The 19,721-nt window shown below is 39.9% G+C and overlaps 2 protein-coding genes across 4 annotated transcripts in view; both read right to left on the bottom strand.

Moving 5' to 3' along the window:
* Positions 1–7,042: 7,042 nt before the first annotated feature.
* Positions 7,043–9,629, bottom strand: DFL1 (Auxin-responsive GH3 family protein). Its single transcript, XM_088947986.1, has 3 exons — positions 9,120–9,629; positions 8,001–8,929; positions 7,043–7,912 (listed from the first exon to the last, which is right to left on the bottom strand). Exons 1-3 carry the CDS (start codon positions 9,461–9,463, stop codon positions 7,320–7,322), a joined length of 1,866 nt encoding a protein of 621 aa, XP_088804112.1. The 5' UTR covers positions 9,464–9,629; the 3' UTR covers positions 7,043–7,319.
* A 3,915-nt stretch (positions 9,630–13,544) lies between these two features.
* Positions 13,545–19,721, bottom strand: part of LOC148878028 (Transducin/WD40 repeat-like superfamily protein) — a 119,512-nt gene continuing 113,335 nt past the window's right edge. For 2 of the 3 annotated variants that reach the window (XM_088947968.1, XM_088947961.1), the window contains one exon: positions 18,743–19,530. In XM_088947968.1, coding sequence (XP_088804094.1) covers positions 19,159–19,530 — 372 coding nt within the window. In that variant the 3' untranslated portion in view covers positions 18,743–19,158. Of the gene's footprint in view, positions 14,305–18,742; positions 19,531–19,721 lie in introns of those variants that run through there. The other variant, XM_088947974.1, reaches the window with a different exon arrangement.

Here is a 19,721-nt window from a genome sequence, read left to right as displayed (position 1 = left end):
ATACCAAACATCCACTTTACTCACTAGGCAAAATACTAATACATCACCTCTAATTTTCTCCGGTCAGCAATGTAGGCCAAGTTTGTTTGATTTAGCTCTAAGACCCGAATAGCGCCATAAGCTTTTCATTCTGTGTTTGTTTTGAAAGAAAAAGTAGGGGATAGGTTTCTCTACGTTTTCTTTAAAATCAAACACAGCATTAAGGTTTGCAATGGGTAATAGCTTCATAGCGCACAATTTATTTTCTGTAGTAACTGTTTAATTATCAGTTTATAACCAATCTTTCTACGTGAATTACATTATAGTTATGGCTTGTGCCATACATCCATGCTTGGGTTGTTGTCTTTACAAAAGAGCAAAGACCTGACCCAGCTGTTTCCCACACATGAACTGAGACAGAGTCCAGCGGCTAATCGCCCACACGGCTTTTACATACTGGGATGGACTCAGAAGACAAAATGGGCTGTAATGAGAGCCAAACCAAGCCCATATATTGGGTTGGATCAGATCCAGTTTATACAGTATCAAAACTGTTACTTGGCATTCTTATAGCTAATAATGACAACATTAGTTACAAGGTGGGCAGTTGTCACACTGCTCCTGATGATGGGGAAAAGTACTGTGTTTAATATATTCCATCAAATCAAATAACAAAAAGAATTAAACGTTTCTTAATAACGGTGGACTTTCATCTAAAATAATCTTTGCATATATATAGCACATCCCTGAAAATTAACAAAGTTTGTTTGGCAGCAAGCGTGGTGGTTGGATTTATTATAATAATATATATATACAAATTTCTTATGAAAACTATCACCCAAACGCCCTTTCAACTATTTCTTCTCCCCTTCTACTTATTTAATGCGTAATAGAAATACCAACTGCAAAAACTAAACTGATGTAATGTCCAATGACATGATATTTGATAGTAAAGACCCACTTACAGTCTACTGGATCTTTCCCTTCTAGCAAATCAATTATTTCCTAAGTGTCATTCTTGTATAGGGCATCAATTTCTGTTCTCATAACATCCCTCCATTCTGGAATATTAAGAGTTTCTGATGCAAACGTGGGAATTGGGTTAGAGGCAACAGAAGAAAGGTAGGCAAAATATGAAGGAGTGAGCAAACTATAAAAAAGGTGTTTGACACATCCTGGGATTTGCCGTGACCTCATGAGTACTCCATATCCATCAAAACCAAAACCTCTTGTGCTTACTACTTTTAAAAACAATGATTTAGTGCAACGATAAAAATCACTTCATGTCTACTATTGTGGCATCAAGCATGAGCCAAACTTGTATGTAAGGGTGTTAATGGACTGGTTTTGGATTGGATCCCATCCAGTCTAAAATTAATTTGGATGGATTGGACGGATTAACAAAATATATTTGATTGAATCAACTCGGTCCAAAATATTTATGAGATTGGATTGGACCTGGTTCGTCTGTAATAAATTTATATTAGATTGGATTGGATTAAACCAATATCTGGTCCATTGATATAAGATAAGAATATATATGTCAGTAGACCATGTTTGAATTGAAACCAATCTAAATCAAAATAAATTTGAACAGATTGAACAGTCCAGACATTGGATTGGACTGGTCCAAAACATTCTTTGAATTGGATTGAATCTGGTCCATTTATAATGGACTCACATTGGACTGGATCGGATTGAACCAAATCCAATCCAATTGACACCCCTAGTTGTATGCTTTATCTCTATTACTACTTTTTAGACCCTATATGGCTATATTTATTGCATTATCAGTTAAGTAGTGTGCATCAAATTTTCAAAGTCTTTATGAATCAAAACTAGCTTTAACCTTTTAGCTACTATTATATATTTCCTAACAATCTTGCTAATAAAGATTTTTTTTTTCAAACATCGATATGGGCATCAGGCAAGAGTGATTGTTTCATACGTAATTTCAAAATAACTAGTGAAGGAAGCAATGACAGCAGGGCGTGATCACTACGTCCTAACAGTCAACTAGTCAATGATGGGAGGAGGATTGAATTTGGGGTTTAACAAATATATGTTAATGGATTGATGGATGATGGGTTCGCTCTTTGCTGAGCCTCCATCTTTGTATACGAAGCTTATAAAATAGGGATATGGATAATGGGTCCAAGCCTAACGTGGTCAAGCTGTCAAGAAATATGCTACATATGTGAGGACATAAGCCCATATCAATGGACCGGATATAAGATAATAATAAGAATCCAAGATTCAAATCAAATCATGTGGAATCTGATTGCTATATACAATAGAACATAATATAATATTAACTTGGGTTTAGCGGGTAAGCCTGATGGGACTGGGACCCCTCTCCTTCGACCCCTGATGAACTGAAATGTATGTGTTACCAAACACACCTCTATAATAAAGGCGCTGCCTCGGACAAAAATAGTGTGTGTTGGCCATATTTTACACATTCAGTTAAACTTGCCTCGTACCTGCACACCAAAATGGGCACCGGTCATATGGGCTGCTTGGCTGGGTCCTTTCAATTTGTTACTTTTCTTATAGACCACAAACAAACATCATGATGGTAGTCTTGGTCCGACCATATAAAATCTGTCGCGAAACCCTCCGCACTCTTTTTACTGGCCTTCCGTCTTTTATTCTGAATCCGGTTTAAAGTCAGTCTGGTTGTAGGTTTTTCTTGGAAGAAAAAAAAGAAAAAGGCATGCCCACTAGACATCTCTTGAACGGGGTGTGGGCCCCAATCGTATTGAGCATCAACCCGGTTCAGATGAGCCCGGACCCCGAATCTTCTCCTCACACCAACCTCACAACGCCTGCGAACCACACATCGGTCCCAATAGACGGTGCCACGGTGGGATAGGGATGTGAGGTTGGTGTAGGGTGCGGTCTGTCCAAATCCCAATTAGGTTCAGATATGATTTCCGAACCAGATCCATTTTGACTCTAATTAATTACAGTTTACAGATACACAATTGTTGATGTTCTCCCAAGGTAAGAGACAATCTGAACAAACACAGACCGTATGTGACGTGACGACAAAGAGTGGGATCCACCATCGGATGGTTTCTAATAAGTATAAAGAAGAAGATCTCTTCTTCCAATAATTGATCCGACCGGTCATCAAAATGTCATGTTGATTCTGGATGAGTGGGAGTGGTAGGCCACCTCGTTTACTTTTTTGATAATTCCCAATTCCAAACGCACTTGGTTTTATATTTATATATAAATATATATGCGGACTGTACTCATTAAGAGCATTAACTATAGTCGCCTCCCTCATTAACTAATGGCTGTTGACACTTGACAGGAGGCCGTTGGATTTTCGGTCATAACTCATAATAACGTAATGGAACCACGTTTCCATTCAGGTTCAACCACTCCGATCCTCGGTCAACTTGGCCATTTGGCCTTTAGATGGAGTGGTCTGGTCGCAACTCGCTAGTCGCGTTGAGTGTGAGTTGGTCACAAAAGGATCTCCTGCTCACGCCTACCCACAATACACCACTCCCTGTGAATTGGGAACATCTCCCCTGCATAATCCTATCCTATACAGAAGATGAGATGTTCTCAATGTGTGGCTGCGATAATATAGGCCGATTTTCAAGTTCAAACTTGAAAGTTTGAACCCATGTTCATGTATGGTTTCTTCAATGGCCCGATCCTCGTGCAAGATCGATGATCTCTTCCAATATCTGTTTCTCAATCTCTTTACCGAATTGTCATGTTCCACAGTAGAAAATTGTGGCAACCAGTAATTGCGCGGGTGCACGGTGCAACCATAAACCTGAATATATCACAGTTTCTAAGTGGGTAGAGAGAGAAGGTCACGCTCATGGAATAGAAGAGTGAGTGTTAAGAGGACTAATTAATTAGGAGCGCTCTTGGATTTACCACACCTCCTAACTCCTAATTAAGAAGCCAATAGTATACTTCTTCTATGACTGCACCATCCATTTGAGTTCCCAGCTGTGACATTGCTTCTCTCCTATTTAATTTGCAGGGCGTTGCTTGATCAGCACTCAGCAGAAGGAAATAAATTAATGTACGTATGTCGTCAAAGCTATGGCCCAGCCGCCCAGGCCAGTTAGTATTAGTAATGCATGTTATGCATCTTCTGCATACTAGCTAGCTTCATTGGAATCGCAGATTTATAATATATCGACCAAACAATTAATTAATGGGGGAATGCTAGCTCCATCTCCTGACGAGGTAACTATGCTATCAACTATCAAATGGAGGCACTTCAATTCTATCAACACGAGAATATATCCTTCACATGCATTACTCCATGTACTCAATGCAGCGGTTGGCCAAAGCAAGAGATAATAAGCTCAATTTTGTTGCTGACATGTTTTAGTTAAAATAACTTAGTAATGCATTTATAATACCTCTACTGAATATTTAATATGTGAATATATAATATATACTCTATCTAATATTGTTGATTTGTGTTCGCTATATATAGGGTCTTTATTTAATATGGTTGTTCACACGTGAAGTATTGGTTTTAGTTCATATCTCACAAAAAAAAAAAAAAAAAAGATCATCCCATAATTTGACAGCCTTCGTCATTTCATTGAATCAAAAGATCCTATAAAATGGTTGCTAGTTTCTCTTACGAATTGATTTACCCTAAGGCTGTATTTGGTTTGAAAGAAAGGTAGGGAAAGGTGGGCCGGGAAACCTATACATACATGAATCTATTTAGAGTCGAAGTTGGGGAAAATGGAAATAATAATCACATTAACTATTTTGATTCCTATAATCAAATGAAGATATCATCTGTGACTATGATTGATATGTATGGTGTTCTAGTTATACCAAATGGACCTACCAAGTATGGCAAACAATGTTGGGAACTGATTAAATTATTAATGTTGAAATCAAATGTTAATTAGGGCAGTTTGCTTATGCAGCACTTTAATGGCTGAAAAACCCCCATTATGCCATTCAGCCGTTAAATAGGGAAAGGAGCTTGCCCCCCCCCCCCCCCCCCTCCCTCTCTCTCCCTACTTCAATAACTGATTCACTAAAAGTCAAAGCAATAAACCAGTTGGTTCGACCAATTCTACTGTTATCGAATGGTTCCTGCCTTAGGGTAGTTGAATTCACCAGCTAACCTCCGAATAATGAATTTTGAAACTAATTACACATACTATGAACTTGCCAACTTACGTATACCGGCATGGCACGTAATGATAGATTGGAGTTCCTAATGGAAATTTTAATGACCAGACAACGATATTGGGACGTGGTAGTTAAGAAAGGGCTATCGATCAGTCTAACGATTGACCAACAAAAAAACTATGTAATATCCGGCCCCACATGGTGGTTACAGCTTACAGGTCAATGGTCATCCTACCACAGTGTGTTTCTCTCTTGCCCCCCAGTACTCTTCCTCCCAATTCCAAACTTCCCTACTAAATGAACACTGCTTTTTTTGGGCCAACCTGGTCTGGTACTAGTTGGTATGTTTGGGCTCAGCTTACATATGACATAATAGTGTGTGGGTGTGGCTCATCTTGTATGTCCAAGCAATTGACTATTGATCTTTCAGAGTTCTTAATTGGTAGAGAAGAATGGGAACTTATTATAATTAGAAATTACACCATCTTTTTTATGTATCTAAATTGCGTTTGTAACCACTAACATTATATCAAAGATCAAGCTGCTGATTACAAGGTTTTATAGCTAGTTCCAAATTTTCTTTTTTTTTTCAATTATTTTGATAAATGTATATAAAATGCCCACCTGGGACCCCTCTGGCTTTGGATATTTGTCCGGATGATACGCTTCTTGGATTTATGTACCAATTGTTGTCCCCACTAACAAGAAGATGGGGAATTGAACGATTTGAACGTGGGTAGTGTGGACAAGCTAAGAAGTAAGAAGTCGTCGTGGGCAAATTTTTATGAAAGCAACAAGCTGAGAGCGTGGATCGGAAATGGTTGAGGTGAGGTTAGGTCGATGCCATTATCATTTCAATAGCTAGCGTAAAACCAGGCTCATTTATATCTATCAACGTCGTTAATGTAATCAGCTTGTTGCCATGAATGACTGTCTAAGGTTGACGTTAAGGTCAGTGCTGGGAGATTGCAACAGCAGATGCGAGCTTGGTGTTGAGTATCAAGCTATCAAGCTATCAATAGGGTTAACTTCTATTGTTCCGATCCTTTGGAACCCGGCCATTTCATCACTACCAACTAGCTAGGCTAACCTGTTTTCTTCGCCTTGCATTAAGATCTGCTGTGCAGAGTGGGTCCCTATTTTGCTTGGAGAAACAAACGAGGACACCCCCATAGCGTAGGTAACAAGGCGATAAACACGTATTGTACAGTTCTACTCACACACACACACATAATATGATAATTCAAAAAATAATTTATGATCCTTATCATATAATGATCATCTCTCTCTCTGGTGGTTGATCAGACCAGAATCAGATAAGCGTCTTAAATTAAAGTTTCTGTGCTCCTATGTTTTTAATTTTAAGCTTTTTCAGGGGAGATTGTCTAAAAAATTGTCTTCATCTCTTTTTCTGGGTCTCACTCAATCTCTTACATTGGCAAACATGATACTGAGAATTTATAAAATAATGCTTCTTTTGCTTCTTCGCTGAAGAGCAACAAGGGAACAGTTTCTGATCCAATTATTTCCACTTTGTCTGCTCTTTACTTAAAAGAAACCTTCTGCTCATTTGGCAGTTCTGGTCGGGTCATCGGAATTAACGCAAGAATGCGGCGACTTTTCCGTTCCGTCGAGAAGAATAAGTGGCCGGAAAAGTAGAGATGACCAGTTTTTCTCTAAGGAAAAAGCTTTCGTATAAAAACCACCTTAAACTTGTTAAATATAGTAAGACATTCTCATTGTGATTGTTGATGCTTTAGTTAATTATATGGTAAAAGTTGGTCCGCTTTTCAGTATTCTCTGTGAATATAAAAATAAGGATTATGCCTATTGCTTAAGGGGGTTGTATACTTGTATTTGAAATTTTGTATTTCAGAAGAGTTTGCTGGGCAGGATTCCTGGCTGGAAGGAAGAAAAAATATCCAATAAAACAAAAGAAAATGTTAGATTAGATAAATTTTAAAAAGAAGGAAAAAAGGCTTCCTTAGAAGTGGAACTGTTTTGTACACTGCTAAATTAAAAAGTCAAATGAAAAAGAAAAGAAAGAAAAAAGGATCAGTTAATCTAAGGGAAGGAGGGGGGGGGGGGGGGGTTTCTACTTTCTTAGGGAGATAATGGACTTCTTTTTCTTAGATCATGGAAACAGCTCCGTTCATGCTCTTTCATCACTATCACTACCAAAGTAATAGTTGAGGACATCAGTTCTGCTTCTGCGTGCACCATTGCTTATGGCCTGGGACCCACTTCGGGCATTTTGGGCTGAAGTAATTCGAAAGAACCCTTGAGTTCAGAAGCTCAACAATGGGAGCAAACTTTACACACCGTGGTGTCTTGTACTGGTTTATTGAAGCACCTCTGCTGATAGCGTAGTCCATGAGCTTGTCGAAGGTCCCGGTCTCTACGATCTTAATCTCTAGAGGTCCAATGGACTTGTCCGAGACACGACCTTGGCGATACACACTGTTGAGGGATTCTTCAATTGTAAGGCAACAATCCTCGAAAACCGAAGGAGGAATTGGGGTTGTGCTATCGTGACGAAGCTCCCAGTATAGGACGTAATGGCCGGGGATGGTCGTTGTATCCGCATAGCTTGTGTACTCGATGAGCGATGCGTCGAACGGCACTAAATGGTTGATAGCATCCTTCACTGCAGCTTGCAGCTCAACCTCGTCCGTCTTATCAGAGTCTATGCTTAGAACCACGTTCTTGCGGCAAACGAAGTTGAATTGAGGAGCCTTGTTCTTGAACCCGGCAACTCGAAGCACGTCCCCAACTCTGTAGCGATAGAGTCCTGTTTAAGATCAAAATCCATGCTTGAATGTCATGTTGGATTTACGAGAATATATAGTATTCAAATAGACTGAACCCGGCCAGCTTACCTGCATAAGTGGTTACAACAAGCTCATACTCTTGCCCGAGCTTGACGTCAACCAGATCGACCAAGTCTTGCTGCTCCTTCTCGTTCAGAGATTTGGGTACTGAGATGGAAGTGGTTAAGCCATTGTTCCTGTGCACTGGCAAGAACTCGAAGTAGGCCATTGTTGGAATGAGGGTGTAGGAGACTTCGTTTGGTTTGCAGAGAGGATTGAGGTTTAGGCCAAAGTAGCACTCTGAAGATGCGTACATGGTGCACACGAGGGGGAGGCCATTGCTGTAGTAATCCAGGGTAGGAATATACTGAGACATGGTCCCAGTCACTATGACATCAATATATTTGGTGTTGGGCCATAACCTAGTTATGATCCCCTGCCATGCCTCCCTAGTACATTCGGACTCAATGAAGTCTGCAAGCTCGGGGTCGGGTTTGAGAATTCTGGAGACGGCGTCTCTCAACGATGGGTCTGTGATCTGGAGGTTTATAGCTCCAGTTCGGATGTCGTTGCAGAGAAGGGACCAATGTTTCTCAAGGAATCGGATAGCTCGAATGAAGCCGGAAGCAAAGACGGCTCCTACTCGTAGAACTTGCTTATTTTGACAGAGGCCACAAAGCAACTGGGAGTACATGCTCTGGTATGAATCTGGACAGAGAATGGTCTCATTTGGACTGGTGTAGTTGGTGTATGGATCATAAGGTCTATGCTTAAAGTGTAAACTCTTGTAGTAGCTCGTGAGGACCGGCCGAGCTACTAGTCCTCCCGGCGTCTTGGCCTCAGATTTTATGAACAAGAAGTACATTCCCTTGCCTTTGTCCAAACCAGGAACAAACTGGTCTATGACAGGCATCAGAAGGCTGTACAGCAAAGATCGCCTCTCGAGCTCTTCTTCAATTGTGGGCATCAGTTTCCTCTCTCCAGCAGATGTTCCCGAACTATATATATATATATATATATATATTATAAAGAAAAACAAAGCCACCACTCATGTCAAATAACAAATAATTGGTTATCTCCGAAACCCACAACAACACAACAGAACCGTTTAATTAGCCTGTACAAGCAGTCAAACTGTAGTAGTAAATCATAATGAAGAGAGTGGACACGACACGTCAAAAAACGCACCTAGTCAAGAACTCAGAGATGGGGAGTCCACAGAGGATTGGTGAAGTATCTCCATTAGCGATGCGGTTGATATCGGACTGCAGATCCTCATAAGTAACAACGGGCATGACCTTCTTGAAGGTCTCACGATCTGTACGCCCATTAAGCCCATGTCGCTGTAAGTATTCAACATGGGCACTGCGAGAGAGAATCTCAGCAAGGACCCGTTTCTGAATTTCATCGGCGTTGGTGGTGACATCTTCAATGAACTCAAGTGCGTTCTGGTTCACATCAGGCCTGTTATGGTCGATCACGTAGTCATGGGTTGCGGACGCGGCTATAGGAACTTTGGGAGCTTCTGGCATGGTTTGAATTTCCAAGTTGGAACACTATGGAGAAGGGTAAATAATTGAATAAATGGGTGGGCCGGGGAAGGAAGAGAGACTCGGAGTCTGATGAGATATGAGAAGAGAGAAAGGCAATTGCAGTAGGAGAAGAGCTAGAGCCTAGAGGTGAGATGGTTTGGTGGGCAAGGGAGGAGGGCGAGAGGGGGTTATATATAGAAATAGAATAGAGCTAGCGAGGGTGGCTGTATGCCCTATCTATATATTATACAGAGTGTATACTCATCCGAACACCAGAACAAAGGGTTCTAAGCTCTTCTCTAACTTGGAACTTGGAAGGAACAGTAGTGATGAAGGGAAGGGCTATATAGTAAATATGCTGTATGTAGTTTATTTATTTTTTTTTTTTCTGTTTTATAATATAATATTGACTTTTCTTACGCTGCAACCTACACTATATAAAATTTATCTATTTAGTTGTGTAGTATCGGGGGAGATGCTGTCTCCTGACTTTCCTGTACACGCGCGTGTGAGTGGGCGTGTGGTTGTCGTATAAGGAAGGAAGGAAGGCGACGGGGGAAACCGTTTGGAGTTTTATCCTCTGGCTCTGGGGATGTCTAAAGGGCAGAGAGAGCAGAGAGGGGGAGGGGGAATTGGAATTGACGGGCAATATCCAGTAAACCCGCCGCGGTAAAGTACACCGGGTACATGGCGGTTGTTCCACAAGGAAGGGGCCAGCGGTAAACAACCAAGCCATAACCTCCGTAATATGTGATTATGTGTCGTGCCAAGGTTTTTGTATAGGAGCTTGGGCTGTTGCTTGTGAGTTGTATTGTAACTTGTGTGGGTTGGCCATTGCAAAATAATGGGATGATTATGGTGAGATTAAAATTTTTTATATCATATTATGAGGTGTGCCGGCACCAGTAGTCAGTAGAGGTTCATTCATGGCTTTCTGTGGGCCATATTGTAAAGACAGATGAGTGATGATCCTTTTTTCGTTAGTAGAAAAGAGTTGTGGACAATTGTGTAGTTGGACAAGTGGATCGGCCCAACCCAGATGTGTGAGGTTCACGGTGAGATAGATCGAAGATTAATATAAGTCAAAGAAATAGTGCCCGTGGGACTGATGGAAAAAAAAGAAGATAATAGTTTTTTTCGCAAAAAATCAATAAATACATATATATATATATATATATAAATATATATATATATATATATATATTGAGAGAGAGAGAGAGAGGGATGGTGATCAGCATTTAGCGTCAGAACAAATGTGGTCGAAAAAGTGGTTAAAGTTTGATATATAAATTGAAGTAAGAAGGTGCACTTTTTTATCATTATTTTTTGATGGATTAGTTGTATACTTGAAGCGTAAATGCATAAAATAGCAGTACAGGCATCCGATCCATATTCATGTTTCATCATCAACGTCAAATCTATGGTGTAGAAAAAATGTCAGTGGCTAATCTAATCTGATCTGATCTGATGGGTCCAATCCAATCCATATTCATATGACATATTAAATCACCAACGTCAAACCGATGGTGTGGGAAAATGTCAGTGATTGATGTGATCTGATGGAGTAGAGTTAATACGTAGGGAGGGCCCATAAATTTGAATTTGCAGTACTTCTTGTCAATAATTAATGTGAAGGGACATTGCATTTTGCACGGGAGATTTAAATATTTTGGAGTAGTTTTTCATTAAATTATAATTACTTTGGGTTTGGGACGGGAAGGGGGCAAAGACGAAAGTTAGTAAGACTTTTTGCTGTGGCACTTGCACAGCTTGCCTTCCAAAAATTGCTTTTTGGGCATACATACTAATCCTGCGTCTTGACCGTTGGGTTTTCTTTGCCTGATCATGGATGAATAGTATGCGTATGCGGGCCGGGTCCCACAAGAGATAAATGGTGGGACTGGGGGAGTAGTATAGGACGGACGAGGGAAACAGGGAGAGAGGGATGCGAAAGGCCAACTCAGCCAGAGCCAGCAATTGCTTTGATGTCAGCGGTACGTCAGCCACAGCCACCACAAGAGAAGAGGATCACTGCCTCACTGGATCAAGACTGAGTAAGGAGGCTTCTATTGTTAATTGTACACACTTTACTTTGTGGTTTGGACTTTGGACTTTGGAGGGGGAATGTCTCAGACTCGGACCGTCCAACTCCACACGTGGTCCCTCCGCCCGGTGCTGTCGCCTCTTGTCCTCTCACTTTAGCCATTGTCTGGTCCCTCTCTCTCTCAAGTGCGTCACGTGTCACCCATCCATTGGTGTTCTCTCCACCCTTATTTCAGCTGCTCGCTATCACCTAGCCCTGACACAGTCAAAGCGAATATCTATCAGATGGTAGTTGTAGAAATCGATTTTTATTTTTTCTTTTTTTTTTTGGTAATGTGGTAGAAATAGATTAACGATAAGATTTAAAAGAGGGGTGGCGGGTGGCCGGGTGGGTAATGAGTAATAGCAATGGGCAATGTCTCTCTCTCTCTCTTCAAAATTAAAAGCTTCAAGTGGGAGAGTTTTTGAGTACCTTGTGCTTGGTGAAGAGGGAGTGGGCGAGTGCGTTTGGGAATGTCTACATTAGAATGTGTCTACTCCGTGGAACATTTCACAGACTTGCATATGTTTGACCTTTGACTTTAACTACAATTTTAACCTCTCGAGCCAAGTAATAATGAAGACAACATATAGTCCCAGTACGATCAACTTCCTCTCTCTTTCAGAGAACAAATCCCTGCTCCTCTCCTGTTCCCCAGAATCCCAACTTACTCTAATTCCCTTCCTTATTGAAATAATTTAGTTTTGTACTATAAATATAATATAATATAATATAATAATAAACAGTAGTCCAAGTCCAACCCTCTTAGACTCTTACTCCATATATAACGTACGCCAACTCCCTCATCCTGCTTCTTTTACCACCATCCCCCTTAGTCTCTTACTTGCAAAACTAGCTTTTCGATACTGAAATCCTACAACTTCTTGTGTCCTTTCATATATAGTAAATGGTCACATTAGGTAGGTTGTGATTGGCCCAGTTCCCTGTCAATCTGGACTTTTGTAAGTTTATCGCCCAGCATGGAGCTTAGAGCTTAGGATCTATGTATGCATGCATCTTGGAAATGTAGGAGTCAAATTTAGGCAGAAACGTACTGTTCAGTAATTCAATATGGGCTGGCATTGACCCGATCCATGTGCAGTTGTGCATCCCTCCTTTCAATCAATCTATCTATCTATCTATCTAGGTCCTAGAAAGGTGGGTATGGACCTGTAATTCATTCATTCATTCATTATTCATGTAGGTATGGTACCAACATACATAGCCCACTGTGTATGCATACTTGGGGTTTGGGTCTGCCCAGGCAATCACGACTCATACCTCCATTTTGTTGTTATTAATCAAGGAACGACCAGATAGGTAAATAAACCCAAGAAAGGGGGGGGGGGTTGGTCATGGAGCAATTAATAACCTGAAATGTTGACTAGTGGTGGTGCAAAATACAAAATAATACAGACAGAGAGGCAAAGATAATATATATAATGCGAATGCAGTGTTGGCAGCGCCAGACTGGCGAAATGTGGGCTAATAAGGGCACAAGATATATATAAATATGGGGAAGGGGTTGCAAAAGCTACTCTAATGTGATAACATATGAGCTAGCTAGGTATGGGTGAAACGTTAAAACTGCACTATATGCATGAGTACTACTGTTCTTTTACATGTCCCAGATCACATGGACTATATATATATATATATATATATATATATATATATATATATATAGCCATTCAACAATTAAACCAGATGACGAGATTGAGATTTATTCTAGTAAGCAAAGGTTTTGGTTTGGCCAACTACTAGCTATAGTATTGTTGATCTTTTCGATTTTTATTTGTTTACTCAAAATCCTTCTGATGGGCCCTAATCCCAGGTCGCCATTAGCTAGAGAGTACTACTGTACCATGGAAACTGGAAAGTAATATATACCTCTGATAATGCTACTATAGTACCACTTTTATTCAATTAATTTGTGATTTATTACTAGTACTGGATCGGCAGATTTCGATCCTGATCTATGAGGGGCAGGAGCAGGACTTTTCATTAATTTTGGTGGTCATGACCATGATTAATTATAACCTCATTAATCACATCGCCTGCCAAACATTGTTCCAGTTGCCTCCTGGCTTTAAACATCTGAATTCTGAATCAGTTAATATAAAATTTCTCAACTATTCCTTCATCACATGCCACTTTTTGCTTTCAAATTATTATTTTTTTCAAACTTTGATGTGTTAAAACTACTTTCCTTGACACTTCAAAAGGCCTCGGAGCTCGTGTGTGTGTGTGTGGGTTTTCTATTTCTCATCTTTTTCAATCAAGAATCATGGTTTCTTTCAGATGCTGCTGCTTTGCTTCAACCATTACCCACCCCAAAGACAAGAAATATTAAATAGTAACAATGGGAAAACAAGAAAAAGGAGAGACCCAATTCATGCAATCATGGAGTTAGAATAGCTCAATTCGATCTATTCTAACATAAATTGCACCAAGCAGCAACTAATGCTTTTGCTTTAAGAGTAAAAAGCAAACAAACATCTGTGTGTAGTGCACATATACGTGCGAGCTTCTGCATAAGCCATTGCTGCATGCATGGAGCCATGGAGCCATGGAGCCATAGAGCCATGGAGGGGAAGAAGCCATTAGCCAGGCATTAGGTATCTCGCTGGCACGTGGGCGAAAGCAACATCCGACACATGCAAGCCGATACATGAACATGGACGCGTATCGGGACGTAACAGGGTGAGGTGGGTACTTGATTTGCCCGGACTTGGCCATGCATGCTCTCCACCACAACCTATCAAAGCCCAAAGTGTCACTCAGCTTTTATGAAAGCTATCATGTCATGTCCTCCACTTCATGCACTATACAGATCACAGTTGCCAATACTACAAAAACTCAAATCGCTTTCAGTTTTTTATTGCACCCATCGATCAAACAAATTCACCAGAACCCACCCACTATGATGCAACTTCTTCGCAGATGACAATTTCTGTAGTTGCCATGTACATGTTTTCAGCTGCTGCTGCTGCTGCTGCTGCTGCAGCATTTCATTTGGTTTGCTTGGGTTACAGGAATGCATGTTCATCCCTTAATTAATTATCTAACCATTTTATATACTTACTTATTTTTCTCTCGTCAGGGTAAAATTTAATTATTCACTCTCGTTTTGCCCCCTCTCACTTTCACGGATAATGATTTTAACCCCATTTTAGCTTTCCTGGTCTGGTACTTTTTTTTTTTTTCTTTTCTTTTCGTTCTCCTGGTTGTTGACTATACGTGTTGGTACAGTGTCTCCATCTACTTACTGTGATCTCTCTCACTCATGTCGGTCAAGTGCCCCCTAAGGTTAGGGCACTGTTCATAAAATCAACCTCTCCTTGTGAAGAATCCAGAATTATTTCAACTCTGTCTTTTGCGTGTATACTTTTCCTTGTCTTACAAAGACAAGATTTAATGAGAGAAACAAGGGTACCTTGCTAGATCTAAGGTTTAGTTTTTCTGCTGGTTTGGTTGAACAGATAGATATTAGCAGTGATTTTTTGTTTTTTTTAGTTTCCTTTTTAAGAGAGGTTAGGATTAGTGGTAGTATTGAATACAAACTTCAATTTTTATTTTCATAAAAGAGTAATAACATGGAAAGGTTATCTAAAGATTTCATGATTATAGTAACTTCTCATCCACAGTTCCCAACTGAGATGGTATATATAAAATCAAAAGCCATCTTTATACCGGTTACTATTCTTTATGCACGACACGGCCCAGGGAATGCAACTAACAATATTCCACTAGGAAATTCTGAACATTTCAGTTCTTTTTGCCATGGAGGTTGGGCTTTACATATCAGACTCTCAGATTATATCACTTCACAGTGTGAAAACATGATTAAGAATCCAAAGTATGATGAAGTATTGTGTTGGGGTAGACCTAATTAATTAATGTCATAAATTAATCATCAGAAAGTTCATGCATGCAACTACAAGCCATTTTGTAATTGCAATTGCCATCCTTTGAGAAAGAATATATATATATATATATATATTATATATATATACATATATATAAGATAGGAAAAGCGATATGTTGCATGCTTCATTCTAAAACCCAACATGATTCATGGGAAATCTAGTTAAACTAGGTGCATGCTCAGTTTCATATATGCACTTTTCTATCTGTATGTGGAGAAATCCATAAATCAGAAATGCAACTTTTTGGAAGATTCTCAACATTTGAATCTTCAATCTTGGATCGAGTTGGCTTAGATTTTCATTTGTATTTGTTTTCTGTCTATCAAGCATATGGCAATGTATCAAGTAAACTACAAAGTAAGATACAAGATATAGGACATCAGATCCCATTAGGGAGGGTATCCCGTTTTGGGCAAATTTCGTACAAGCAGAGTGGCTACAAGGCCTACTTAGGAAGTCCTTGTAAGGTACACTTTCCTTAATTAAGAAGACAAAATGATGCAAAATTAAGATTACCACCTCACAAAACCAATTATTCTTTCGAGACTAGACTCTGGCACTCTGCAGACTGCAGCAGCACCAGAGGAAAGAAAGAAAGAGCAAATAGAAAAGGGAAATTAGAGGAATGACCACAAACCACAAGGTGGAGTGGAACCAACACCAGCTGTCTTGTCGGCACACTTTCCCGAGGCCAGTATTGGAATGGAAGGGACTGATGACCATACTTGGGTATATAACCTAACATCGATTATGATCGTTTGGTGAAAGAAGAGATATCATTAATCTAAAGTTGACAACTTGACATGGTGGATTATATTAAATTAAAATGAAAGGGTTACTATGAAGTCTTGTGATTCCGATGCCAATCTTTCATCTTTCTGCAATCAGCACTAAGCACAAGCTAAGATTCCTTTTTTTTTTTTTTTCAATTGGTTACCCTAATAAAAAAACAGCAGCTCTCGGTAACTTAGGGCAAGGAGTTCATACTTCATAGTCAATCCAAGAGGGTGGGTGTATGACAAGGACCTTTCTGCCCATCGTTTCATGTCGCCAGTTCGGCCAACAGGTGGGACCTCGGGCGCAAACACCCGCTTGACCACAAAGTACCCCACAGTAACATCCTCTTTTGGAAGATGATTGCAGTCATATGGAGAGGGGGCAGTCTTCAGCTAACTTTTTGTAGGGGATTTTCTTTGCTTTTGCCTTTGAACTTTCCATTTGTTCTTTGAAGAGACGTGTGTGAGAGAGATAGAAAACAGGAGGACCATAAGACCATGTAAGGTGGGAGGCACATTTATTCAGAAGTTGAGGAAAAGAAAACATAGGCAAATAGGTTATCTAACTGTGTCTTGGCTTTAGATGGGTGTTAGGATGACAACAGCTTCCAATAGAAACAGTTGTGAGGGGGCCTGTGGACCATGGTCCCCTGTAAGAACCGCTGGCTTGTCTGGTTATGCTTAATTGGATTATTTTTTACATGGGGAGATGCGTTTTCTGTATGAGTTTGGGTATATATGTGTGAGGTATTGTTGAAATCTCTCTCACCCCTTTCAAACGCATGTAAAAATGGGGAGGTGGTGTGGTATCTTGTGTCACACTGCAATTGAACTCCAAGAGAAATGGCAGGGGGTATGTATGTATGATTGTGTCTTGTGTAGTATTATTCTTTGTTACCACCGTTTTCTCAAATCTCAACTTCAACAAGTCATTTCAGAGGAGGATAAACATTGCCTCTCCGAGCTGTTAACCTCCGCCACCACTCCCTCTTAAGTGAAAATCACGTGCCTATTACGTGGCTATGATGGTTGACTACATGCTTAGTCATAGAAATCTTCCCAGCTGACCAGATAATAGTATTGGTTTGGAAATCGTTTCGGACCTCTATATTAGACCTGGCAAAAAGTTGACCCAGCCCGTGAACCCGACCCAACCCAACCTGAAAAAATAGGGTTAGGGTCTCATATTTAACAACCCGAATGTGAAAATGACCCAACCCAAAAAAATCTGGGTTGGATTGGGGTTGGGTCACGGGTCAACCTGCTGACCCGATTTTCAAGTCTAATTGAGATTATTTATGCATTGTTAGAAGTTTCCACTCTTTAATTTTTTCTATTTAGTCTTTACTTTTTATTGTTTACTCTTTAAATTGTTAAATGTTCAAGCTTTTATTTTATATTTGGAATTTTAAGGTTAATTCTTTTAATTTTGACATTTTTCATGTATTTTTTTTATTTTTTTAAATTTTAATTATTTTTTGGGATGACCCGAATTGATTCATGGGTCAACCCTAACCCAAACATTTAGAGTTAGGGTCTAGCATTTGACAACCCAACCCGAATACCTTGACCCGACCCGAACCCGACACACTCAACCCGATTGCCAGTTGTAATAAGGCCTTGTGGGTTATAGAGTAGATGACCGTCCACCCTCTAGAGTTAAAACCAATAAAAATGATTTCATTTCTGATATTACAGAAAATGACTTCGTTTTCAAATTATTATTAAGATTCTTTTTTTGTTGAAAATAATTAGATAATAACTATCGCATCCGAGTGCCAGGAAGAACTAAAACGAAATGATTTCACACCACGTGGCTTCCACACCTCCCACTAAATTATTAGGATGAACAGAGGTTCTCTCTGTAGAGGGTGTTGGTGTTGGTCCCGTCCTCCAATATGCAAAGCCATCATGGAAGGCGGAGGCAAAGCCAAAATCAAAATCAAATCAAGAAAGGCAACAGACATCAACATAAACACACTTTAGAACCATCCCTGTTTTAGATAGTAATCATGGTTAAGAGTACCTGGACTTAGGTTTGGACTGTAGACTCTCCCTTCCTCGTTTACAACTCTCATGTAGCCATAAGTAATTTGGACCCACGAATGTTGGCATAGAGTAGACTAAGAACGTGTGTTTTGGGCCCTGAGACCGAGTAATCATGGAAAGAGGGAAACGATATTTCAGATTCTCCCTATCCACTTTCCCTGTTACTGTAGGACTCCCAACGTGCCTCACTAGTCACTAGTAGTAGACATTAAGAGCAATAAAAGAAGACCTTCCCACGACCAACCCAACACCAAAAAGGGATTGTGAAATGACATATTTGCCCCCATACATTTGGAGAGAAGATTTGCATTTCAGATCACCAATGTTCTGAGATTACGACTCAAAACTGACTTATTGGTCCTACACTCCGCCGTGGAACCATGTTGGATGTAGAACAGTAACCCACCGACAACTATGTTGAACCAACTTCCGGATAAGTAAATTTCTCGGATGACAAACGAGCCCCAGATGAAATTGACATTGAGCAAAGCTATGAAGCTGTCTGTTTTACAAGATTCTTGTGAAATGAAATTGATACATAGAGCAGATGCTTACCTTATATCCAAGCAGATTTCTGCTAATACGGCGCAGGTATGGATGTCTGTAGATTCCTATCAGATGGTTCATATTTCATGAAGCAAAAAGAAACCCCTCTCCCGAGAATAACTGGAAAAGCCACTAATCATGGAAAGGATTTTTCTTCTCAGTAAGTGCAGGTTAGACAATGCAACCAAAAAAAAAAACAAAAAAAAGAAACAAAGGTTGCTTAGACAAAACGACTCCCCCACCCCGACCCTAAGAAATAAAATAAAAAAAAACAAATAAATACAACATAGTCCAAGATGATTATGAGATATTTCACTCATACACTGAAATTTCTCCATTCCAACCGCATGAAGCAATCACATTAGGTACGTGGGGATGGAAAGCAACATCTAAACAAGCCTGCTCATATGCTTTTATTTTCCTGATAAGGTCAGAGGATCTATAGCTGTAGAAGTATATACAACCATCAGAAGAGCCTGAGGCAAGTGTCTCACCATCCAAACTGAAATTGCATTTGATGGGGAACCCTGATACTCCATGACTCTCGTACCTCTTGTACTTGTCTAACTTGAAAGGAGGATTGGACGAGAAGATGGCAATATAGTTCCCATGTGACTGTGCAATGAAGACTGGATCAAAAGGGTGATATCTCACACATGGACAGGTATAGGCTTCCACATAAACCTGATACAGAGGAAAATATCAACTTTGATGGTCATTCTCAGTTAATATCTAGATCCAAACACAATTGCCATCTGAAAAAGACAAAAATGAGAAATGAATTACTGCAATTTATTCTGGACTGATGTTCAGAACTCGTTTCACACGATTGGGCAATAAAAGCTAGCATGAACCATACTTGGGAGTCAATTAGA

Source organism: Nelumbo lutea, chromosome 1 (genome assembly GCF_056320005.1).
Source record: "Nelumbo lutea isolate HS-2025 chromosome 1, American lotus-T2T, whole genome shotgun sequence".
Taxonomy (NCBI): Eukaryota; Viridiplantae; Streptophyta; class Magnoliopsida; order Proteales; family Nelumbonaceae; genus Nelumbo; species Nelumbo lutea.
This window is presented reverse-complemented; position numbering and strand designations above follow the sequence as displayed.

What these genes read in the sequence shown, in the direction of transcription:
- DFL1 (XM_088947986.1), bottom strand. Translation starts at nt 9,463, where the DNA reads ATGCCAGAAGCTCCCAAAGTTCCTATAGCCGCGTCCGCAACCCATGAC. An exon ending in ATCTCTGAGTTCTTGACTAG is followed by an intron (nt 8,930 to 9,119) that starts GTGCGTTTTTTG and finishes ATATATATATAG; the next exon opens with TTCGGGAACATCTGCTGGAG. An exon ending in TGTTGTAACCACTTATGCAG is followed by an intron (nt 7,913 to 8,000) that starts GTAAGCTGGCCG and finishes GATCTTAAACAG; the next exon opens with GACTCTATCGCTACAGAGTT.